Below are 24947 nucleotides of genomic sequence, written 5' to 3'. Positions count from 1 at the left end.
TGTGACACACCACCCGCTGATACCGGCCCGGTACCGAGTAACCCCGCAGCCCTGGGAGGGCGACCCAATATCATACAGTGGGGGAATTTACTGTGGAGACATCATAGTGTGTTAAGAGGAAAGTACTGTGGGGACATTATATTGTATGTGGAGGGAAACATACTGTGTGTACATCATACCGTGTGGGGGAAATGTACTGTGGAGACATCATACTATGCGGGCGGGGGAATGTACTGTGTGGACATCATATTGTATGTGGGGGAACGTACTGTGGGGATATCATACTGTGTGGGGGGTTATCATACTGTATGTGGCAGGACAGTGCTGTGGGGACATCATAATGTGTATGTGGGACATTAAAGCAGTAACACACTGTGTGGCAACACTAATGGACTTCACTAGGAGCAATATTTCCGAGTGGGCACATATAAAAGACGGGCAGCGATTAGGGACGTGGTTAGCATCTCTCTTTGTTATCTTTCAAAGATGGGCGGTACTTTCATTAGTACTATCTAGTAAACAGAATGCATAAGAAGAAAAAGCTTCAAAAGAATTATTCATGATGCAGAATGTTTGGGTCTACAACCAGAATAAGCCACCAACTTGTGAGTGGTTAGGTCTAAATCTGATGTACTGCAGATCTTCACTTTTTATCTGCAGGGGCTTTCCTGGCCACCGGATGTGCCAGGAACGGCAACACAGATCCACTGAAGTTAACATGCTGTAGGGACCATGTGGCTTTTATCAGTTGGAATCCCATTGATCAGAATGTAATGACACAACATAAAAAATATAATAAATGAGGATGTCATTATGATATTCATATAATTTCTTATCCTTCCTGTTATCAGGGAACAACCGTGATCCCCTTCCTCACATCAGTCCTACAAGACCCGTCTCAGTGGGAAACTCCTGAAGATTTCAACCCTGAGCATTTCCTGGATGAAGAAGGGCAGTTCCGCAACAGGTTGGCGTTCATGGCGTTCTCAGCAGGTAAGAACCAAAGATAAAAAGGTGAAACCGAGGATAAGAAAAAGTGAAACGAGGAATCTTATATTGTGCAGAAAGTGAAGAATTGTAGTTATCGGTAGGAGATAACAGAAGCAGCAGCTTTTCAGACTCTTGAATCTATTCCACCATCAAAAAAAATGTATCCCATTCCTAACAAAGTCTGTTTTCACCTTCCTAACCAGGCCACAATCTTGCATTCTGACCAGTGTCACTTTATGTGGTAATAACTCTGGAGCTTCAACAGATTCAAGTGATTCTGAGACTGTTTTTTCGTGACACATTGCACTTCATGATAGTGGTATAGTTAGGTTGATATGTGTTTATTGATAGAAATACAGAAAATTTGACAAAAATTTTGAAAATGTGTCAATTTTCTGCTGAGTTTAAACGATACCTTTCCATCACAGCTGAGAAGAGAAGGGGCCAGATTAGGGTGCAGATTTTTCTGTTATGGTTCGCGGTGCCATGTTACATTGGCAAAGTTCCTGAGGTGCTAAATCAACAGAATGTTGTTTTGTGCCAAGATTTTGCATATTTACAAGTGGAATTAGGTAAGAAAGGCCCCATAATTTGTGACATAATTTCTCCTGAATGTGGCAATACCCCATATTTGGTTGTACAGTACTGCATGGGCCACACAGGAGGGCTCGGGAGGGAAAATGCCCTATATGACTTTTTGAATACAAAGATAGGAAAAGCGCCTTTGTGTAAATCTGTGGATCTAGTTTCAATTCCAGATCATGCGTGCTTACTTAGGGAGGCTGTGCATGGCAGGCTCAACACTAGAGAAGGCGTGTGAGTCCACAATAGAGGGCTGCATCTTCGACCGCTGGTTCCTGGGCGTATAATGCTGGAACTGGAATGAACATTTAAGAATCAGACAAAACCTTGCGGATATTCCAGGTGCTGTCAGTGGATGGTGGATGTCCAGAGTCAGGAAGATGAAAATTTCATTTATTGTATTACACGTTTCAGAGTTGATCCATCTCCTTCCTCAGATACATTGAAACGATATCACCTCTGACTTTAAAAAGGTCAGTGATGACGTTACAGTCAGCATCACACATGATAAACAACAAATGAACTTAACAGCAATTAGTTAATTTAAAACATATTTAAAAAGTTACTGACAGTAATCGCCACCAAATTGTAACTCCTTATACTAGATATATCAACATATAAAAATAATGAGTTTTTTTGTTTCCATTTATTGTTGTTTATGATGTGTGATGCCGATTGTAACATCATCACTGACCCTTTTAACCCCTTCACCCTCAAGGGTGGTTTGCACGTTCATGACCGGGCCAATTTTTACAATTCTGACCACTGTCCCTTTATGAGGTAATAACTCTGAAACGTTTCCATGGATCCCAGTGATTCTGACATTGTTTTCTCATGACATATTGTACTTCATGTTAGTGGTAAAATTTCATTCATATAACTTGCGTTTATTTGTGAAAAAAACGGAAATTTGGCGGAAATTTTGAAAATTTCGCAATTTTCCAACTTTGAATTTTTATGCCCTTAAATCACAGCGAAACGGCACACAAAATACTTAATAAGTAACATTTCCCACATGTTTACTTTACATCAGCACAATTTTGGAACCAAATTTGTTTTTGTTAGGAAGTTATAAGGGTTAAAAGTTGAACAGTGATTTCTCATTTTTGCAACACCATTTTATTTTTACTTACCACATCACATTTGAAGCCACTTTGAGGGGTCTATATGATAAGAAATACCCAAAACTGACACCATTCTAAAAACTGCACCCCTCAAGGTGCTCAAAACCACATTAAAGAAGTTTATTAACCCTTCAGGTGAGTCGCAGGAATTTTTTGAATATTTAAAAAAAATGAACATTTAACTTTTTTTCACCAAAAAAATAATTCAGGTTCAATTTTTTTATTGTACCAAGGGTAACAGGAGAAACTGAACTGCAAATGTTATTGTGCAATTTGTTCTGAGTACGCTGATACCTGATATGTGGGGGGAACCACTGTTTGGGCGCATGGCAGAGCTCAGAAGGGAAGGAGCGCCTTTTGACTTTTTCAATGCAAAATTGGCTGGAATTCAGATCGGACGCCATGTCACGATTGGAGAGCCCCTGATGTACCTAAACAGTGGAAACCCCCCACAAATGACCCCATTTTGGAAACTAGACCCCCCAAGGAACTTATCTAGTTATGTGGTGAGAACTTTGAACCCACAAGGGCTTCACAGAAGTTCATAACGTACAGCCGTACAATTAAAAAATCATATTTTTTCCACAAAAATGATCTTTTCACCCCCAATTCTTATTTTTCCAAGGGTAGCAGGACCCTAAAAGTTATTGTGCAATTTGTTCTGAGTACGCTGATACCCCACATGTGGGGGTAAACCACTATTTGGGCGCATGGCAGAGCTCGGAAGGGAAGCAGCGCCATTTGACGTTTTTGGCTGGAATTGAGATCGGACACCATGTCGCGTTTGGAAAGCCCCTGATGTACCAAAACAGTGGAAACCCCCCACAAATGACACCATTTTGGAAACTAGACCCCCCAAGGAACTTATCTAGATGTGTGGTGAGCACTTTGAACCCCCCAGTGCTTCACAGAAGTTTATAACGCCCGGGCGTGAAAATAAAAAAAATTGTATTTTTTCCACAAACATGATCTTTTAGTCACCAATTTTTTTATTTTCCCAAGGGTAACAGGAGAAATTGGACCCCAAAAGTTGTTGTCCAATTTGTCTTGAGTACGCTGATACCCCATATGTGGGAGAAAACTACTGTATGGGCACACGTCGGGGCTCGGAAGGGAAGTAGTGACGTTTTGGAATGCAGACTTTGATAGAATGGTTTGCGGGTGTCATGTTGCTTTTGGAGAGCCTCTGATGTACCTAAACAGTGGAAACCCCCCACAAATGACACCATTTTAGAAACTAGACCCCCCAAGGAACTTATCTAGATGTGTGGTGAGCACTTTGAACCCCCAAGTGCTTCACAGAAGTTTATAACGACCGGGCGTGAAAATAAAAAAATCGTATTTTTTCAACAAAACATGATCTTTTAGTCCCCAATTTTTAAATTTTCCCAAGGGTAACAGGAGAAATTGGACCCCGAAAGTTGTTGTCCAATTTGTCCTGAGTACGCTGATACCTCATATGTGGGAGCAAACTACTGTATGGGCACACATCGGGGCTCGGAAGGGAAGTAGTGACGTTTTGGAATGCAGACTTTGGTGGAATGGTCTGTGGGTGTCAAGTGCATTTGGAGAGCCCTTGATGTACCTAAACTATTGAAACTCCCCACAAGTGACCCCATTTTGGAAACTAGACCCCCCACGGAACTTATCTAGATGTGTGATGAGCACTTTGAACCCCCACAAGTGCTTCACAGAAGTTTATAACGCCCGGGCTTGAAAATAAAAAAATCATTTTTTTCCACAAAAATGATATTTTTGCCCCCAATTTTTTATTTTCCTTATGGTAACAGGAGAAATTGGACCCCAAAAGTTGTTTTGCAATTTGTCCTGAGTAGGCTGATACCCTATATGTGGGGGTAAAACACTGTTTGGGCGCATGGCAGAGCTTGGAAGGGAAGGAGCACCATTTGACTTTTTCAACGCAGAATTGGCTGGAATGGAGATCAGACGCCATGTTGCATTTGGAGAGCACCTGATGTGCCCAAACAGTGGAAACCCCCCCAATTATAACTCCAACCCTAACCCCAACACACCCCTAACCCTAATCTCACCCCTAACTCTAGCCCTAACCCTAGCCCTAGCCATAACCCTAATGGGAAAATGGAAATAAATACATTTTCTTTTAATTTTATTATTTTTCCCTAACTAAGGGGGTGATATCGGGGGGTTTGACTTACTATTTATGGCGGTTTTTATGTTTGGCAGCTGTCACACGCTAAAAGACACTTTTTATTGTAAAAATAGTTTTTGCATCACCACATATTGAGAGCTATAATTTTTCCATATTTTGACCCACCGAGTCATGTAAGGTCTTACTTTTTGCGGGACGAGTTGGCGTTTTTATCGGTACCATTTTCGGCACGTGACATTTTTTGATCGCTTTTTATTCCGATTTTTGGGACGCAGAATGAACAAAAACCAGCGATTCATGAATTTCTTTTGGGGGGTGCGTTTACACTGTTCCGCGTGCGGTAAAATTGATAAAGCGGTTTTATTCTTCGGGTCTGTATGATTACAGCGATACCTCATTTATGTCTTTTTTATGTTTTGGCGGTTTTATGCAATGAAAACAATTTTATATAAAAAATAATTATTTTTGCATCGCTTTATTCTGCGAGCTATAAATTTTTTATTTTTTCTCTGATGACGCTGTGTGGTGGCTGTTTTTTTGCGGGACAAGATGACGTTTTCAGCGGTACCATGGATATTTATATGCGTCTTTTTGATCGCGCGTTATTGCACTTTTTGTTCGGCGGTATGATAATAAATCATTATTTTTTCCTTCGTTTTTTATTTTTTAAGTGGTTCGCTAAAGGGATTAACTAATGGGACAGTTTTATAGGGCGGGTAGTTACGGACGCAGCGATACCAAATATGTGTACTTTTATTGTTTTGTTTCTTTTATTTCCAAAAAATGAATTTATTAGGGAATATTTTTTTTTTATTAATTTATTTAGCGATTTTTTTTTTTAATTATTTTTACACTTTTTTTTTTTTTTAACTTTATTACATTGTCCCAGGTGGGACATCACTGCCCTGTGACAGATCGCTGATCTGTCACATCACAGATCACTGTGACAGATCAGCGATCTGTCACAGGCACTGCACAAGGCTTCCTCGTGCCTGCGCTTTACAGGCACTGAGGAAGCCAGCTCCCTGCAGGCCCCCGTCGCCATCTTGGATTCGGGGACATGCAGGGATGGAGACCCCCGCAGCAGCGCTGCACATTGCGCTGCTGTGGGGGGCTCAGGGAAGCACGGAGGGAGCCCCCTCCCTGCCGATGCTTCCCTTTAACCCCCGGTACACCGCGATCGTGTTTGATCAGCGGCGCTCCCCACGTAAGCGCCGCTGATCGCGCTAGACGTACTATCCCGTCCATGGGCATAGGGGCCCGGATCCCATGGACGGGGGGTACGTCTGATGTCAGAAAGGGGTTAAAGCCAGAGGTGATATCGTTTTAATGTATCTGAGGAAGGAGTTGGATAAATTCCAAAACGCGTAATACAATAAAACAAATCTTCATCCACCTGAATTTGGACATCTGTCATCCACTGGCAAAGCCTGGGATATCCTGCAAGTTTTTCCTTGAGTCTCAAACGTTCTAATTCACTTTTGGAGCACAGATTTTCCTAGACTAGTTTACGGATTTCATTTGAAGAACCCCTAAGGGCTAGAACAGCAGAAACGTCCTCACGTGAACCCATTTTGGAAATTACACCCCTGAAATTTCATCTACAGGTGTGACGAATTTGACTCCATGCATGTTTTCAGAAACAAGCACGCAGTGGACATTGCAGAGTGGAAAATTACAAATATTCCATTGTAGTGCTGTCACGGGGTTACCGCAACAGAGAGGAATCAAAAGACCGCTCCGTCTAATTGCTCCTACTCCTGCACTGAAAAGAAGCAATTCACCTTCTTTTTAAATAGTGCTCATTTCTTTTGGCAGAACAGGGGTTAATGGGCCATGTTGGGAGCTCTAGGAGTCTGAGCTCTCAGCTGAGCTCAGTTAGCCACTCCCATCCCCTTTATAATCTGGGTCCTGATTGAAACCCATGTCAGAGCTAGTTTATGCTGCATGGCTTGGAGGAGTTTATGGGGAGTTTGGAGGAATCAACCGTGACTGTTGTGTGGGTTTGTAAGTGTGATAATTCCCTCCCCCATTATTTTGTTTTTTTCCCCATCCTACACTTCTTGGTGCATTCCTCTGTTATATGTGAGTGAATATTTGTATGCCTGGTATTTCAGTTGCCCTTGGTAGCGATGCCTTGTTTGTAGGGTTGGTCTACTGCAATGCATGACAGCGCCCCTCTTCCCTGGGTGGGGGAAGAGAACAGATGGAGGGATGATTCAGGAGAGAAGGCAAGGGTAGCAGCCCCATCATCTTGACCTTCAGAAGTATCCCAAGGAATAGGATGAGCTAGGGCACCCGCTTGTGTTAGGGACAGGGAAGGAGCCTCTGGTCCCGGGTCGCCGGACAGCTGAGTCGTGACATTAGCTCTGGCAGTAACCATTTTTTTTATCCATTATGGATCCCATTACTGCTCTGACAGGACAATTGCAGAAGCTCAGTCTGGAGGTGACAGATCTACGCAGCACCCTAATACACTGTGTGCAGAATTATTAGGCAAATGAGTATTTTGATCACATCATCCTTTTGATACATGTTGTCCTACTGCAAGCTGTATAGGCTTGAAAGCCAACTGCCAATTATGTAAATCAGGTGATTTGCATCTCTGTAATGAGGAGGGGTGTGGTCTAATGACATCATCACCCTATATAAGGTGTGCTTAATTATTAGGCAACTTCCTTTCCATTGGCAAAATGGGTCAGAAGAAAGATTTGACGGACTCTGAAAAGTCAAAAATTGTGAGATGTCTTGCAGAGGGATGCAGCAGTCTTGAACTTGCCAAACTTTTGAAGTGTGATCACTGAACAATCAAGCGTTTCATGGCAAATATCCAACAGGGTCGCAAGAAGCGTGTTGATAAAAAAAGGCGCAAAAAAACTGCCCATGAATTGAGGAAAATCAAGCGTCAAGCTGCCAAGATGCCATTTGCCACCAGTTTTGCCATATTTCAGAGCTGCAACGTTACTGGAGTATCAAAAAGCACAAGGTGAGCCATACTCAGGGACATGGCCAAGGTAAGGAAGGCTGAAAAATGACCACCTTTGAACAAGAAACATAAGATAAAACGTCAAGACTGGGCCAAAATATATCTTAAGACTGATTTTTCTAAGGTTTTATGGACTGATGAAATGAGAGTGACTCTTGATGGGCCAGATGGATGGGCCCGAGGCTGGATCAGTAAAGGGCAGAGAGCTCCACTCTGACTCAGATGCCAGCAAGGTGGAGGTGGGGTACTGGTAAGGGCTGGTATCATCAAAGATGAACTTGTGGGACCTTTTCGGGTTGAGGATGGAGTGAAGCTCAACTCCAAGACCAACTGCCAGTTTCTGGAAGACACCTTCTTCAAGCAGTGGTACAGGAAGAAGTCGGTATCGTTCAAGAAAAACATGATTTTCATGCAGGACAATGCTCCATCACATGCATCCAAATACTCTACAGCGTGGCTGGCCAGTAAAGGTCTAAAAGAAGAAAAAATAATGACATGGCCCCCCCTTGTTCACCTGATCTGAACCCCATAGAGAACCTGTGGTCCCTCATAAAATGTGAGATCTACAGGGAGGGAAAACAGTACACCTCTGGGAACAGTGTCTGGTAGGCTGTGGTGGCTGCGGCACGCAATGCTGATCGTAAACAGATCAAGCAACTGACAGAATCTATGGATGGAAGGCTTTTGAGTGTCAACGTAAAGAAAGGTGGCTATATTGGTCACTGATTTTTTGTTTTTGAATGTCAGAAATGTTTATTTCTAAATTTTGTGTTGTTATATTGGTTTACCTGGTGAAAATAAACAAGTGAGATGGGTATATATTTGGTTTTTATTAAGTTGCCTAATAATTCTGCACTATAATAGTTACCTGAAAAAACAGATATCCTCCTAAGATAGCCAAATCTAAAAAAAAAAAAAACTCACTCCAACTTCCAAAATTATTAAGCTTTGATATTTATGAGTCTTTTGGGTTGATTGAGAACATAGTTGTTGTTCAATAATAAAAAGAATCCTCTCAAATACAACTTGCCTAATAATTCTGTAAGCAGTGTACATCTCATGTAGGAATCAGGTCTCCCAAACAAATTGTAGTGGAGCCCAAGGTCGCTTTAGCTAACAGGTTCTCTGGGGGGCGTGACAAGTTTGTTGTTTTCAGGGATGCCTGTTAATTGTACTTTAGGTTACGTCCAATTTCCTCAGGTACAGAGGAGCAACGTGTGGGGATAATGATCTCGCTTCTTCAGAGGGACCCCCAAGCATGGGCGTTTTCTCTCCCATCAGACTCCCGGTTGCTTCAGGTGGTGGAGGAATTTTTTCTAGCGCTGGGCCTTATATACGATGATCCAGACCGCGTTTCCTTGGCTGAGTCCACACTGCGCCAAATTCAGCAAGGAGACCGGCCAGTGGAAGAGTATTTCTCTGAGTTTCAGAGGTGGTCCATGGACACTAAGTGGAATGACACCACACTCCTTGGCCAGTTCCGTGAAGGGCTTAGAGTAAGGGTGAAGGATGCCTTAGCCCTGTATGAGACTCCAGTCTCCCTTGAGGCAGCTATGTCTCTGACAATCCAGGTTGATCATCGTCCTTGCCAGAGATATAGGGAGACACCCCTATATGTGGGAGGTCTGGGGCCAAGGGAGAGTGGGACTGAGTCAAGTGAGGAACTCATGCATGTGGGTGCGGCAAATAACTCTAGAAAACTGTCTGTTATTGGGTGAAAAGGGGGAGTGTGTTTTTATTGTGGTAAAAAGGGCCAGATCGTGGGCATGTGTACTTTCCAAACTCACAGTAAACAGCCACCAGAAAACTAAGTGGCTCGGGATGGCTGGAGGTTAGCATCCCAGCTGTAATCATCATCTCCTTGGGTAGGACACAATTTTTTCTGCCAGCCAAGATTCACCTGGGTGAAATTAAGGTAGATGTGTCTGCATTTCTGGACAGTGGGGCATGGTTTAATTTGATTGATGCTAGGTTTGTCCAGGTCCGAGGTTTCAATCCGCATACTCTGTCCAGACCCATTCCCATAATCGCCAGACAGAGGTATTTTACTCAAGTTGTCCAAGGTTTACATCTTCATGTAGGGGACATGCATTCTAAGGTAATAGACTGCTATGTGTTAGAGGGTCTGCTCTCACCTGTGGTTCTTGGACTTGCTTGGCTCTGCACAATCCTGTAGTAGATTGGCAGGAAGTGGTAAAGTGAAGTGAGTGTTGTCAAGGACACTTGCTAGGGTGGATAACCAGTCTGTGCCTTAATAACTGTCTGACTTTGGGGATGTGTTCTTGGAGCAGGGGTGCCAAGAACTTCCTCCCCATCGTCCTTATGACTGTGCCGTTAATCTTGTTCCTGGTGCCAAACTTCCTAAGAGCAGACTGCACAATATCTCTGGTTCAGAAAGGCAAGCCATGAAGGAAGGACTATATCGCGGAAAGTTTGGCAAAGGGTCATATCAGACCATCCTTAGCCCCCACTAGCGCAGTGTTCTTTTTTGTGAAAAAATAGATGGGGTTACGCCTATGCCTAGATTTCTGCAAACTCAATATCATCACGGTCCGGGATCCATATTTGCTCACTCTCATCCCGGACCTCTTTATTCAAATTGTAGGAGCAAAATGGTTTCAAAACTGGACCACAGGGGGGACATATAATCTCATTTGCATTAACCCCTTACAGACCGCTGATGGGATAGTATGTCAGGTTGGCTCCGGCGGTGAGCCCACCTCAAAGCCGCGACATGTCAGCTGTTAAAAACAGCTGACGTGCCCACAATAGGCGTGGGCGGAATCGCGATCCGCCCGCGCCTATTAACTAGTTAAATCCCGCTGTCAAACGCTGACAGCGGGCATTTAACTAGTACTTCCGGCGCCCGGACAAAAATGAGCGCATCGCTGACCTCAGTCACGTGATCGGGGGTCAGCTTCGCGTTGCCTTTACAACCAGAGGTCTCATAGAGACCTCTATGGTTGTTGCCGGCAGATTCCTATGAGCGCCACTCGGTAGTTGGCGCTCATAGCAATGTTGTATTTCTGCTACATATAGGCGATCTGAGCATCGCCTATATGTAGCAGAAACGATCAAGTATGGCATGCTTCTAGCCTCCCATGGAGGCTATTGAAGCACGCCAAAAGTAAAAAAAAAAAAAGTGTTTAAAAATTAAAAAATAAAAGATTAAACCACCCACCTTTCGCTCCAATCAAAATAAAATAAAAAAAGTCAAACCTACACATATTTGGTATCGCCGCATTCAGAATCGCCCGATCAATAAAAAAAAAGGATTAACCCAATCGCTAAACAGCGTAGCGAGAAAAAAATCAAAACGCCAGAATTACGTTTTTTTGGTCGCTGACACATTGCATTAAAATGCAATAACGGGTGATCAAAAGATCGTATCTGCACAAAAGTGGTATCGGTATCATTAAAAACGTCCGTACGGCATGCAAAAAAAGCCCTCACCCAGTCCAAGATCATGAAAAATGGAGACGCTACGGGTCTCGGAAAATTGAGCATTTTTTTTTCTTTTTTAGCAAACTTTGGAATTCTTTTCACCACTTAGATAAAAGAGAACCTAGACATGTTTGGTGTCTATGAACTCATAATGACCTGGAGAATCATAATGGCAGGTCACTTTTAGCATTTAGTGAACCTAGCAAAAAAGCCAAACAAAAAACAAGTGTGCATTTTTTTTTGCAACCTCACCACACTTGAATTTTTTTCCCATTTTCAAGTACAATACATGGTAAAACCAATGGTGTTGTTCAAAAGTACAACTCGTCCTGCAAAAAATAAGCCCTCACATGGCCATATTGACAGAAAAATAAAAAAGTTATGGCTCTGGAAAAAGGAGAGCGAAAAACGAAAAATCGAAAAAGCTCCAGTCATTAAAGGGTTAAAGAGGGGATGAGTAGAAAACAGCATTCAATACGCTTTTGTGAAACTAGGAGAACCTGGTGATGCCTTTTGGGTTGACGAACGCACCCGCCATCTTTCAGCACTTTGCAAATGAGATCTTTAGTCACCTGGAAGACAGATTAGTGGTTATCTATCTGGATGACATATTAATTTCTTCACCTATAATAATAATAATAATAATCTTTATTTATATAGTGCCAACATATTCCGCAGCGCTTTACAGTTTAACAGTTTCAAAACACAAGTCATAAGTAACAACATTAACAATACAATAATTAAAGCAAAATAAGATGAAATAAGATGACCCTGCTCATGAGAGCTTACAGTCTACAATGAGGTGGGGGAGATACAGAGTACAGGGTTGTATTTACAAAGGTGTATTTATAGTGATGGTTCAGCCATCTTGAGGGAGTGAAAGATGGATGGAGATAGTGAATGGGCTACACACGCACCCTTACACATAGAATGACTTTGATTAGTGAATGTGATAAGCCGCTCTGAACAAATGTGTTTTGAGGGAGCGCCTGAAACTATGCAAATTGTGGTTAGTCCTAATTTCTTGGGGTAGAGCATTCCAGAGGATAGGAGCAGCATGGGAGAAGTCTTGGAGTCGGGAGTGGGAGGTACGGATTAGTGCAGAGGTTAGTCGAAAGTCGTTTGCAGAGCGCAGCGATTGGCTAGGCCGATAGACAGAAATGAGGGAGGAGATGTAGGGGGTGCCGCACCGTGGAGAGCTTTGTGGGTGAGAACAAGTACTTTGAAGTGGATCCTATAATGAATGGGCAGCCAGTGTAATGACTGACGAAGAGTGGACACGTCCGAGTACCGATTAGCCAGATGGACAACCCTGGCTGCTGCATTAAGTATGGACTGGAGAGGGGATAGTCGAGTGACGGGGAGGCCAATTAATAGAGTGTTGCAGTAATCCAGCCGGGAGTGGATCAATGCTACAGTGAGGGTTTTTGTCATTTCCATGGTGAGAAAAGGGCGGATTCTAGAGATGTTCTTTAGGTGTAAGCGGCAAGAGATTGTATATGGGATGTGAAGGAGAGCCCTGAGGTACCCCGACAGCAAGAGGAAGAGGAGATGAAGTGGAGCCAGAGAACAAAACACTGAAGGAGCGGTCAGAGAGATAGGAAGAGAACCAGGAGAGAGCAGTGTCTTTAATGCCTAGTGACTGGAGCCTAGAGAGTAGGAGATGGTGGTCAACAGTATCGAAAGCTGCAGATAGGTCAAGAAGAATGAGCAGAGATTGGTGACCATTACGTTTTGCTGTCAGAAGGTCATTGGTCACTTTGATGAGTGCAGTTTCAGTCGAATGTAGGGAGCGGAAGCCGGACTGTGAAGGGTCTAGAAGGGAGTGAGTGGAGAGGTAACGGGAAAGGCGGGAGTAGACAAGGCGCTCCAAAAGTTTAGAGATGAAGGGGAGATTGGAGACTGGTCTGTAGTTGTTTGTGCAGGATGGGTCGAGAGCGGGTTTCTTTAGTAATGGAGTAACGATGGCGTGTTTGAAGGAGAATGGGAAAATGCCCGAGGAGAGGGAGAGATTAAAGATAGTAGTTAGGTGGGTTGTGACGACTGGAGAGACTGGAGGAGATGTGAGGGAATGGGATCGGTAGTGCATGTAGTCGGACGAGAAGAAGAGAGGAGTCTGGAGACTTCTCCTGTGATGGGATCAAATGTGGAAAGTGAGCCAGGGGAGATGCAGGAAGGGATGGGAGTCACAGCACTTGGTGGTTGGGAGCAGATTTCCTGATCGATATTATCTATTTTTTCTGTAAAGTGGGAGGCCAGGTCATCAGCACAAATGTCAGTGATAGGGCTTGTGCTTTTGGCCTGAGGAGGGAGTGAAAAGTGTTAAAAAGTTTCTTGGGGTTGTTGGCTAGTGAGGAGATCAGGGTGGTGAAGTAGCAGAGTTGTAGGTTCTTAACATAAATTTGAAGTGGATGAAGTCTTCTGGTGTGCGGGTTTTTCTCCATAGGCGTTCAGCACTCCTAGAGAATTGCTGGAGAAGTTTAGTTTGCGATGTGAGCCAAGGGTGTTTTACTCTGTGCTTGGAGGTTCTGAGGGTGAGGGGAGCTACTTGGTCAAGGGTGCTTCTAAGAGTGTCGTTGTAGTGATGAACAGCCAGGTTAGGACAGGAAAAAGAGGAGATTGGGGACAGTGATGAGTGTAGGGAGTCTGAAAGTGTCTGAGGGTTAATGGCTTGTAGATTTCTGACTGTGTGGTAGGTAGGAGAGCGCTGGGGTGGGTGAGGATTTGTGAGCGTGAAGGAGAGAATGTTGTGGTCAGAGAGTGGAAGCGGTGAGTTATTTAGGTGGGAAATTGAGCAGAGCCGGACAAAGACCAGATCAAAGGTGTTACCGTCCTTGTGTGTCTCAGAGGTTGAAAGCTGCGAGAGGCCTAGAGAGGTGGTTAGTGATAGAAGCTGGGAAGCAGATGTAGAAGAAGGGCTGTTAATGGGGATGTTGAAGTCTCCCAGGATAAGGGTTGGAAGTTCTGAGGACAGGAAGTGCGGCAGCCAGGCTGAAAAGTGGTCAAGGAAGTGGGTGGGTGAGCCTGGGGGCCGGTATATGACCGCTACTCTGAGGGAGAGGGGACCAAAGAGCCTGATGGTGTGGACCTCAAAAGAAGGGAATAAGAGTGATGGAACTGGGGGGATGACCTGGAAAGTGCATTGTGGGGACAGGAGTATGCCGACTCCACCACCATGTCTGTTTGTGGGTCTCGGGGAGTGAGAGAATTGTAAGCCACCGTAGGAAATGGCAGCAGGAGAGGCAGTGTCAGAATCCTGAATTCAGGTTTCAGTGAGGGCCAACAGATTAAGAGAGTTGTTCAGAAAGTAGTTGTGTAGGAAAGGAAGCTTGTTACAAGCAGAACGTGGATTCCAGAGGGCACAATTAAAAGATTGAGATGAGGGAGTGCAAGTAATATTAATAAGATTATTATGGTTTCGATATGAGGTAAGGTAGGGGTTGAGGTTGGGGGATGGTGGACCAGGGTTGGAGGAGATGTCACCTGAAATCAGTAGCAGTAGGAAGAAAAAGAGCAAATACTTGTTGGAATTGTAGGTAGTTTTTTTCTGTGATGTGTTTGGGCAAGATGGGCTGAGGTTTCTCAGGAAGGTGAGGAGTGCATGGGAGCTGTACATGGGAGAGGGAAGTATAGAGTGGCTGATGTGTATGAGTCGTGATGGAGGGGGGATAGGGTGGTGAATGTGGATGGCAAAGGAACACAGGAGGATAAAAATAAAACACATGGTTAAAGGGGAGAGCAAAGTGTGGGTTACCTGACTCCTGCCCTGATTAACTGCCATGTATAACTGCCGTTTTCATGATGCTTAGCTTCTGTGATGCTTTTCTTATGGGATGCTTGCGTGCTGCACCCCACACTGCGTGCTTCCCCTTAGGAACTACTACATATATAGGCCACACTACAGGGTCAGGAGAGAGGGATTGTGGGAGCTGGTTGGGTATAATTTGGCAACTGGGGCCAGCACACCAGGGGATGGTTAGATGATCAAAGGCACTAGACCAGGCAATGTCAATGTGCTATAGCGCCTTCCACCTGATAAGATCTACAGAGGCCCCAGTCATGGATCTAGAGCAGTAAGTATTACATACAGTGCAACAAATGAGTTATACCAAAGCTTTAGCAAGTACATTAAAATATGCGGCAAAATGGTAAAGCAGCAGAAGTACAGAGTTATACAATTTGGATATATTGGAGCAGAGAAATAGAGGCAGCAGAGGTAGGAAGTTATACCATTCAGGCTGCTTGCTAGCAGTGAATGGAGTAAATACAGTGAATGGAGTAAATTCACCTGACCTTGAGTCACATCAGGTACATGTCAGGAATATTTTACATGTACTCAGACAATAAATTATATGTGAAAACCAAGAAGTGCATGTTTTCAGTTGAGGAAACCCTGTTCCTAGGATATGTGTTGTCATCCACCGGTTTTCATATGGATCCAGCAAAAATTTGGGCGATATTGGATTGAAGGTGTTACAAAGATTTTTAGGTGTCATCAACTACTACCGGAAGTTCATCAAAAACTTTTTGGTAGTAGCCAAACCTCTGACGGATATGATTAGGAAGGGGACAGACTTTTCAAAGTGGTCCAGTCCAGCCAGGGAGACATTCGATACTTTGAAGAGTTGTTTTTCATCTGCGCCGATACTCATATAACCTGACGTCTCTCAGCCTGTCATCGTTGAGGTTGACACGTCTGAGATGGGAGTGGGGGCTGTGTTGTCACAGGGTGCGTCTCCTGGTAAATGGCGTCCATGGGTATATTTTTCATAAATATCATCTGCAGTGAAAAATTATGACACCTGTTATGATCGAGTCACCGTAGGAGGCAGACACAAAAATAGAAGCTAAGTCCAGAAAACCGGAGAAGTTGGCAACTATCAGATTGCAGACCCCTGAACCTATCAACACAACTAGCAGTAGCCGTGGGGGGTTCCTACGGTGCCCTAGACCCCTCGATCACAGCCGGAGAGCTAAATAGCCTAAAGACAGAAAAGGAAATCTAAACTGCCCCAGAGCAGACCCCAAAGTAAAAGGCAGCCCCCAACATATAATGACGGTGAAGCAAGATAAAAAAACACTCACACAGACAGAAAGATAGGCTGAGCAAACGATGGGGCCCAAACTCACTAAAATAGGACAGGATAGGAGAGCTGCTGTCTGCAATCTGCAAAAACCCTATGAAATACATAAGCCAACAGGCTGATATGGAAAAAGGCCCTGAAGCAGCTAGGCTTCAAAAACTATATCAGCACTCAGGTATTTTCTGAAGACAGAGCCAAAGGAATTCAGCTCAACCCAGCAGGGAATGGCAGATATCAGCAAAACAAAAGTCAAAGCACAAATGCAAAAGGCAGAGCAGAAAACTTAGCTTTGGAGGAGCAGGAATTCAGACTGGTATCCAAGGATCCCACAGAGAAATCACCCGCAGGGCAGAAGGGCATTGACAGCCTTATATCCAGTCAGTGACTCCACTCAGCCAGTCATCATCATTAGTCTCAGATGTTTGATAATCAGGCTCACTACCTTTCTTAACCAGCAGAGGGAGTTCATCGGGCCTGAGTAGTGAAGGGGAAAATGAACTCACAACAGACACCATTAACTGGAAACTCTTGGAAATCAAGTAGGCTTTTGAAGAGTTGCGCTATTTTTTGGAGGGAGCGGTTCACCCAGTTATGGTAATCATGGATCATAAGAATCTGATATAATTGGAATCGGGAAAACATCTAACACCTTGAGGCTATGTACCTACGTATGCAGAAAATTCCTGACAAAAAAACGGACTACTTCCCAGAAAACGCGAGTTTTTTTCCGCCCGTTTTTGCCGCAATTTTTTCCGGAGCGTCCCCAGTCTCATAGAAAATAGTTAGAAATGCGGATTTTTCCACAAAATTATTGAGCATGCTGCGTTTTTTACCGCAATGGTTTTTTTTCACGGAAATAAAACGCATCAATATGCACAAAAAGTGCAGAATTCATTAAAATGAATGGGATGCTTCTTTTAAGCATTTTTTAAGCGTTTTTGCTGGGAAAAAAATGCTTAAAAAGTGCGAAAAAACGCTTACGTGTGCACACACCCTTACAGGCAAGATGGGCATTGTTCTTTACCAGATTTAACTTTTTTGTCACATATAGGCAAGGGAGCAAAAACATTAAGGCAGATGACTTATCTTGTTTTTTTTTCCTGGGGGAGGAAATATTTTTGAACCGGTACCTATTCTACAAAAAGGGGTGGTTATAGCATCTATATGCTCCGATCTTGAAAGAGAGGTTATTGACGCTCAGGAGGACACCCCTGCTACCTGTCCATTAGGTAAACTGTTTGTTCCTGTTAATCTTCGTCTAAGAGTCCTTAGTAACATCACAAATCGGTCTTGGACAGACATCCTGGTAATAAAGCCACCATTGATCTTCTTACTCAATGTTTTTGGTCGTCAGGGGTACATCAGGATCTCTGGGAGCATGTAGCCGCCTGCAATGTCTGTGCACGTTCTTAGACCTCTCATACTCATCCATCGGGGGCTCTTAAACCATTGTGAATTCCCAGTAGACCTTGGACTCACTTGTCGGTCAATTTGACCACAGATCTACCCATGTCGGCGGGGAATACGGTAATTTTGGTGGTTGTGGATTGATTCAGTAAGATGTCTCATTTTATTGCATTACCAGCTTTACCAAACGCCAAGTCCTTGGCGAAAATTTGCATCAGGTAATTGTAAAATTACATGGGATCCCAACCGATATTGTCTTTGACCTGGGGGGTACAGTTTGTTTCCAAGTTTTGGAGGGCATTTTGCACTCATCTGGGGATCCATCTGTCATTTTCCACATTTCACCTGCAGTCTAATGGGCAGACTGAGCGGGTTAACCAAACTCTGGAGACTTACCTTAGATGTCTTGTGGCTGAGAATCAGGAGTATTGGGTTACCTACTTAACGTTAGGCGAATTCACAGTAAATAATAGTTGTCATGAATCTACTGGCAAGCCCCCGGTTTTCGGGGCATATAGGTTTCATTCTCAGTTCATCTCATTAAGTAACAATCATTTTTCTGGATTACCTGAAGATGAACAGTTTTCATCATCCATTATGTCTGTATGGCAGGGGGTTACTAATAATATGAGGAAGATGGGATCCAAATATAAGAATTTTGGTGATCGGAGACGTTTGGTGAGTGCGCACCTGTGTGTTGGTGATTTGGTGTGATTGTCCTCTAGGAACATTAAGTTAAAGGTTCCATCTTGGGAACAGGGTCCCAGGTTTATCAGTCCTTATTAAATCGTTGCCATTGTCAATCCTGTAGCATTCCGCCTTGCTTGTCACCCACCATTAGGATCCATAATGTATTTCATTGCTCACCCCTCAAAAAATACATTACATCTTCAATACCATCACCACTCCCACCATCTCCTGTCATTGTCGATAGAAACTTAGAGTTTCACATTGCAAAAATCATGGATTCTCATTCAGTTCGTTGGTCGCTTCAGCAGCTGGTACAATAGAGGAGGTACAGTCCTGAGGAGAGAATGTAGGTACCAGCATCTGATGTCCATATGGCCAGACTGATCCAGTCTTTTCACGTGGCACACCCCGATAAACCCGATTCTGAGGTTTCGGAGGTGCCTCTTAGAAGAATGGGTACTGTCACAGGATTACAGCAACAAATAGGAGCCAGAAGACCGCAGTGTCTGATTGCTCCTTCTCCTGCTCTGAAAAGAACCACTTCATCTTACTTTTAAATAGTGTTTTCATTTTGGCAGAACAGAGGTTAATTGGCTATGTTGGGAGCTCTGGGAGTCTGAACTCTCAGCTGAGCATGGTTAACCACTCCCATCCCCTTTATAATCTGGGTACTGATTGAAACTCATGTCAGAGCTTGCTTTTTCTGCATGGCTTGGAGGAGAGGTGCTTATATGGGGAGTTTGGAGGAATTATCTGTGACTGTTGCGTGATTTGTAAGTGTGATACTTTGGTTTACCCCCCCCGTCCTCCACTTCCCGGTGCATTCTTGTTATATGTGAGTGAATGCCTGGTATTTTGAGTTACCCCTTGTTCGTGTTGCATTGTTTGTCGGGTTGATGTACTGCGGTGCATGACAGCACCCCTCTTCCCTGAGTGGGGGAAGGGAACAGACGGAGGACAGATTTAGGAGATAAGGCAAAGGTGGCGGCCCCGGCATGTTCACCTTCAGAAGTATCAAGGAGAATACGGCGAGCTAGGGCGCCCCCTAGTAGTGTTAGGGACAGGGAAGGAGCCCCTAGTCCCGGGTCACCCAACAGCTGAGTCGTGACAAGTGCCCACACATTGTTGTGCCCAGTACATTGTGGTACCCAGTACATTGTGCACAGCTTGTCCTTCTCAACATGCCCTCACAAATTAAGTGGCTTTCCTTACTACAATAATGGCAAATATGTGAACGCTATCTGTGGTTTAGGCTACTGTGGGGCTCAGAAGAAGGTGCCATTTGTATTTGGGAGTGGAGATTTCTATGGATTTCTTTTGGGGGGAGCCATGGTGCTTTTCCAACGTCTTTGTGCTACCAGTAATATGGAAAATTCTTATACTTTCATTAACAGATGACTGTCCCAAGTGGTGACTTGCTTTTTGTGGATTGAGCTGAAGTTTTTATTGGTACCATTTTGAGGTAGCGAACATCATGGATCACTTTTAATGCCCAGTTCACATTTATCCTGCGCTCTACGCTGAGCACCTATATTCAGGTTCCCGTCCAAATCTCTGAAATATATGATTCGACAAAATCACTGAGTGATCCATTCACTATGATGAAGCAGCAGAGTTACTCTGGACTCCGTCTGGCCTCTGTTCAGTGTTGTCGTTCTTTTCAGAGGTGCACAAAACTGTGGTTGACTGCACACTGAAAAGACGGTCACCGCCGGATCAAATGCCAGACAGCGTTCACAGTGACGCCATCTGCCTTATTATAGGGAATCTACCGCTGGAAATTTGTCTGAATCTCCTATTTCAGAGACCTACACGGAAACCCTGGTGTAAGTGGTGTAGGCGCTCAGCGCAGAGCACAGAATAAATGTGAGCTGAGCCCTACTGTGATCTTTGGTAGGCAGAATGAAAAAATCAACAGCAGGTGACGAATTCCTTTTACTTTTTCTGGTATTCCTAGTGCGGCATAAGTGATAAGATAGCTGACGGCTGTGTTTTTCAGGTCAGTGTAACTACAATGCTTTTTTTTTTAAATTTTTTTTCTATTTGTCTGCAGACAAATGCATGTGATGGGGTACAGTCAGGAGTAGGGAATGTAAGGATCTGTACTGGCAGCAGTGGGGACCACAGGGATCTGTACTGAGACTAGTGGGAACTGCAGGGATCTGTGCTAGGACCTTTTTAACCTCTTTATTAATGATCTTGTGGATGGCACTGAGAGTAAAGTCTCAGTCTTATTCTTTGCTGATGACACCAAATTATGTAGGATACTAAAATCTGACCTTGATATTACAATATTACAAAACGATTTGGATAAGACGTCTGTCATAGAAAATATTAAAAATCCTTGAGGTCCCTCATGTCCCCCCTCCCTTTTTTTTCTTTCTTTCATTGACCATTTGTCTTGAGTAGCTGTGAGCTAGCAATCACACCTGACTTTATGTATAATGACAGTGACACAGCTATGTCAAGCAGATTAATTAAAATGCGAAGATTCCTCTTTATGTACAAGTGACTGAGGACCATGTTTATTGTCCCCACAGAGACAATAAACCTTGTTAGGGCGTGAAGTGGATCAAAGAAGAAATGACACCCTATACAAATCGCAGGGGTGACAGAGCAGATGGTATGGCTCCAGGAGAAAATATGGAATATTGGATTTTCTATACATCCAATATTAATGAGACGTACATTTTTGGCACTGAGATAACTAGGCCAAAAATACACATATTTTCTCAAAATTATAAACCCCACCAAAAAGCCCCAAATCCATATGGGTCATATAACCACCAGCAGATAAGCCATGTTTGGTGTTTAAGTGTGGCTAAAATCCCGATAGAAAAGATGACATCAGTCTCAACCTTCTGTGATCACTCTATGAGGAGTTTTTACATAAATTGGGATTTCCTAAAATTATGAAGGGCTGAGTCCAGCCCACACCCGGGACTAGTGAGGTTATCGTAGAGGGGTGTGTGGGTGGGACTCAGGGTCTGATAAAAGATCAATCCCAATTATCATCACTGTTCGTACAAGAGAGTTACATGTCATGTATGTTGGGACCCTGTTTATCAACAGACCAATCGAAGCGCTCTCCTTTGGCTAAACTGAATCGTCTCTGCGATCGGTGTAGTAAGTCTCCTGTTAAATCACTTTTATTTTAAGTAACTGTTTATGCTGTATTATTTGTCACCCTTGTAAAATCTTTTGCATGTTTTTCATCAACACTGCCTACCTTTTGGATGAAATATAAAATTTAATTGTTCTGTTCCTTCTGTTCTGCAAACTACACCTCAAAGTGATAGCTACCGTTTAAACGGTGTCTAATCGACCGAAACAGATTAGTGGTGGCAACAGGTTGTTTGGGGTTGTCACAGTTAGCTGTGAATGTACCAGGGCGTGTGCGCATATTCCATGTGTTGGAATCCGGAGGTGTATATGCCATACGTTCAGTTAATTTTCTGATAGCCAGCCTAGTGGTGCAAATATGCTACGGCCTTCTCCATTGATCGTCGGCCAATCCTGTAACTGTCCGAACGATAGGGAGCAGCTGAGAGCTGTTTGCTCCAAAGGTCACAGCGGGTGGTACTCGTGACCTTCCCCACCTGTGATATCAGGGATTTGTGGGATTAGGGAAGTCCTGACAAATATCAGATCCCTGACAACGTCAGATGGGCAAACACTTGGCAGAGGTTTAATGCTGATAAATGTAGAGTAATCACCGAGGATGGAGTAATGCTACTGCTGCATATACATTAGATGGGAAAATACTCGGGACCACAAAACAGGAGACGGATGGGGGATTCTGGCTACAAGTAAGGCTACATTTACACTTAAAGCTTTTTTTGCGGCCCGTTTTTGCGGGCCGTATCGATGCATTTTTTACGGTCTGCCGCAATAACATACCGTAAAAAAGCTTGCGGATCGCCGTTTTTCATTTTTCCAATACTGTGGAAATAGTAACTTTACTGGTTCTGGTACACAGCATATTCACATTCTTTCCAGGATCAATATCAGGTTTCACAACGTGCAACTCCTTCTCTTTCCCTGTACTAAACTTGCTTCCGAGACGGATGCATCTTTCGATCCTACAGCGTCCTCACTGTTCAGCCTTACTTTGTTAGGGGACTCCCTCAGCCATTTCAATCTGGCTCTGAGGGCATCAGCCCACGCAATAAGCTGCCACACATTGATAGACCTGCCCGTAATGCTTAGTCTTCGCTGGCAACTGCAGTCCCACTAAATACTGCACGGCTAGCACTGTTGCTGTTGCTCCCTCTGGTGTAATCCTGTCCATGAACACTATATGGCTGGGCTTTTTCCTTTGACAACGTTACGTGACACGGTGTTGCCCAGGCCTAGTTAGACCTGGCCCCAAATTACTTCTATAAGTAAGTCCTTACTACCTTATTCACCACTGTGCCCCTCCTATCTTAACTATTTACACTACTATTCCTACACTAAAATGTACCATCTTGAGGCCAAACCTGGGTAGTACACTCACCCTACCAATATCATGACATTACACATTATACATATATATATACACACAGGGTGGTTCAAAAGTAGGTGGACAGAAAATAATAACATTTATTTTGATTTATATATAAAATTATATTTACTAACACAAGCATAACATTGACAATTAAATTTTATTCTGATATACAAAAGCCCTTACATTTTATCATCGCAGGTGCTCAAACTGTTTTCCATCACAATTTGCACAGCTTTCAAGTCTGCCTTTTACGCTTCGACAAACATATCTGCACAAGTCTCTTTGGGTATTAATTTCTTGAAATGCCCCCCCAAAAAAAATCCATTGGGGTCAAGTCTGATGAACATGCCAGCCAATCAAGTGGGCCTCTTTGGCTAATCCATTTATTAGGAGATGTTTCAGCAAGATACTCGCGCACTACTCTTGAATAGAGTTGAGTGAAACAGGTCGCAGACTTATGGCAAAGTCAGATTTCGCCAACCGAAACCCGATCACAGCGTGAAGTCTGCCATGCGGTCGGCAAAACGAGCGCCAAAGTCGGATTTCCCAGAATGCTTGCATGTGACTTTTTTCAGCCACTGAGCAAGGACGTACACTGTGGGCAACGAGATGACATGCGCAGCATCCGGAGAGAGAGAAAGAGAGAGAGTTGTCGCGCACTTTAAAAAAGCGGTCCGGCATGTAGGTGTGTTTCCTCTCCTCCTCTCACTGCTGACTTTGCTTCCCCATTGACTTGTATTGGGTTTCGTGTTTCAGTCGGACCTTCGACTTTTCACGATAGTCGGACGATTTAGTTCGACTCGACTTTTGAGAAAGTCGGGTTTCATGAAACCTGACTGGACCCTAAAAAAGGCAAAGTCGCTCATCTCTACTCTTGAATAATGTGGAGGGGCCCCATCTTGTTGGAAATAAAGGTCATTTGAATTAGGCTGTTGCTGTAACTGGGGAACAACTTGATTCATTAGAATTTTGAGATACTTATCTCCTGTGACTGTTCCATAAGAAAAAATGGTGCAAAAACAAAACTTGAAATCCCACCCCAAACATTGGCTCATTTAGTTGTTGCTCTAATGTTAAATGCATGTTCTCATTATACCAGTAAATACAATTATGTCTGTTAATATGGCCAGATAATGTGACAGAAGCTTCATCACTCCACATCATGTTATCTAAAATTACTGGATTTTCTTCAATTTCGTTAAGCATAATCTCACTAAATTGCAGCCGCCTGTCTGGATCATCCTCCAATAAACCATGAATTAGACGCTTTCCACCCAATAGATTTCAGGATTCGCATGATGGAAGCTCGTCAAATTCCCAATTCTAAAGAGACTCTTCTGGTGGACTTTTTTGGACTCTGAACAAATGTTTCAGCAACAAGTTGTTTATTATTTTCTGTACAGGCTGTTTTGGGTCGACCAGTTTTTGGAGCATTAAAGGGAAGGTGCCATCCCCAAAAAAAATTTTCAGCAATTGAAAAAATGTAAAGAATTAATGTTTACATTTTCTTAAAAAATATTATCATTTGTTTTTAATTTTGTAAAATATGAAAAATAATTTTAAAAAGTTTGGCATTTCCACTTGTTAACACTAGGGGGAGCAGATACTGAAATTTGGCACAAAAACCTAGTGTACAACTAGCTCACATTACTGTCCTGCAGTAATTATGGGCATACAGTGTCCATGATGTTTGATTATGATATATGATCATGCCCTAAAATGGACACTGTATGGGCGGAGTCTGCTGACATGGGTGTGGTGTCACTCCTCTCCTCCCCTTCTGGGTGTTTGCTAAGGGAAAAGAGAGGATGACAACTAGGAACACAGTGAGCAGCCATTTTGATGGGGCCTGCAAAATTACTGACTGTCTTTTCATGTAAAGTCTGGATCAGAACAGGTCACCAATCAGCAGAAATGTTTCCTGGATTTCTGTGGAGCAGACAAGAAGACGGTCCATCCATGTGTATAAAACACAGCGCTCTATGTACAATCCCTGGCACTGAACAGGGTGCCCCCCACA

At 43.5% G+C, this 24947-nt stretch overlaps 1 protein-coding gene across 2 annotated transcripts in view; it reads left to right on the top strand.

The window, feature by feature from the left end:
• LOC141047907 (cytochrome P450 2C7-like) overlaps positions 1–24947 on the top strand; it is a 217590-nt gene that overhangs the window by 170467 nt on the left and 22176 nt on the right. For both annotated transcript variants that reach the window (XM_073543226.1, XM_073543227.1), the window contains one exon: positions 852–993. In XM_073543226.1, the coding sequence (XP_073399327.1) occupies positions 852–993 (142 nt within the window). The remainder of the gene's footprint in view (positions 1–851; positions 994–24947) is intronic.

This window comes from Dendrobates tinctorius, unplaced genomic scaffold, assembly GCF_039654945.1.
Source record: "Dendrobates tinctorius isolate UK_male_01 unplaced genomic scaffold, ASM3965494v1 ptg000130l, whole genome shotgun sequence".
Taxonomy (NCBI): Eukaryota; Metazoa; Chordata; class Amphibia; order Anura; family Dendrobatidae; genus Dendrobates; species Dendrobates tinctorius.
The sequence above is the reverse complement of the archived record's forward strand: the minus strand, read 5'-3'. Positions and strand labels throughout refer to the sequence as shown.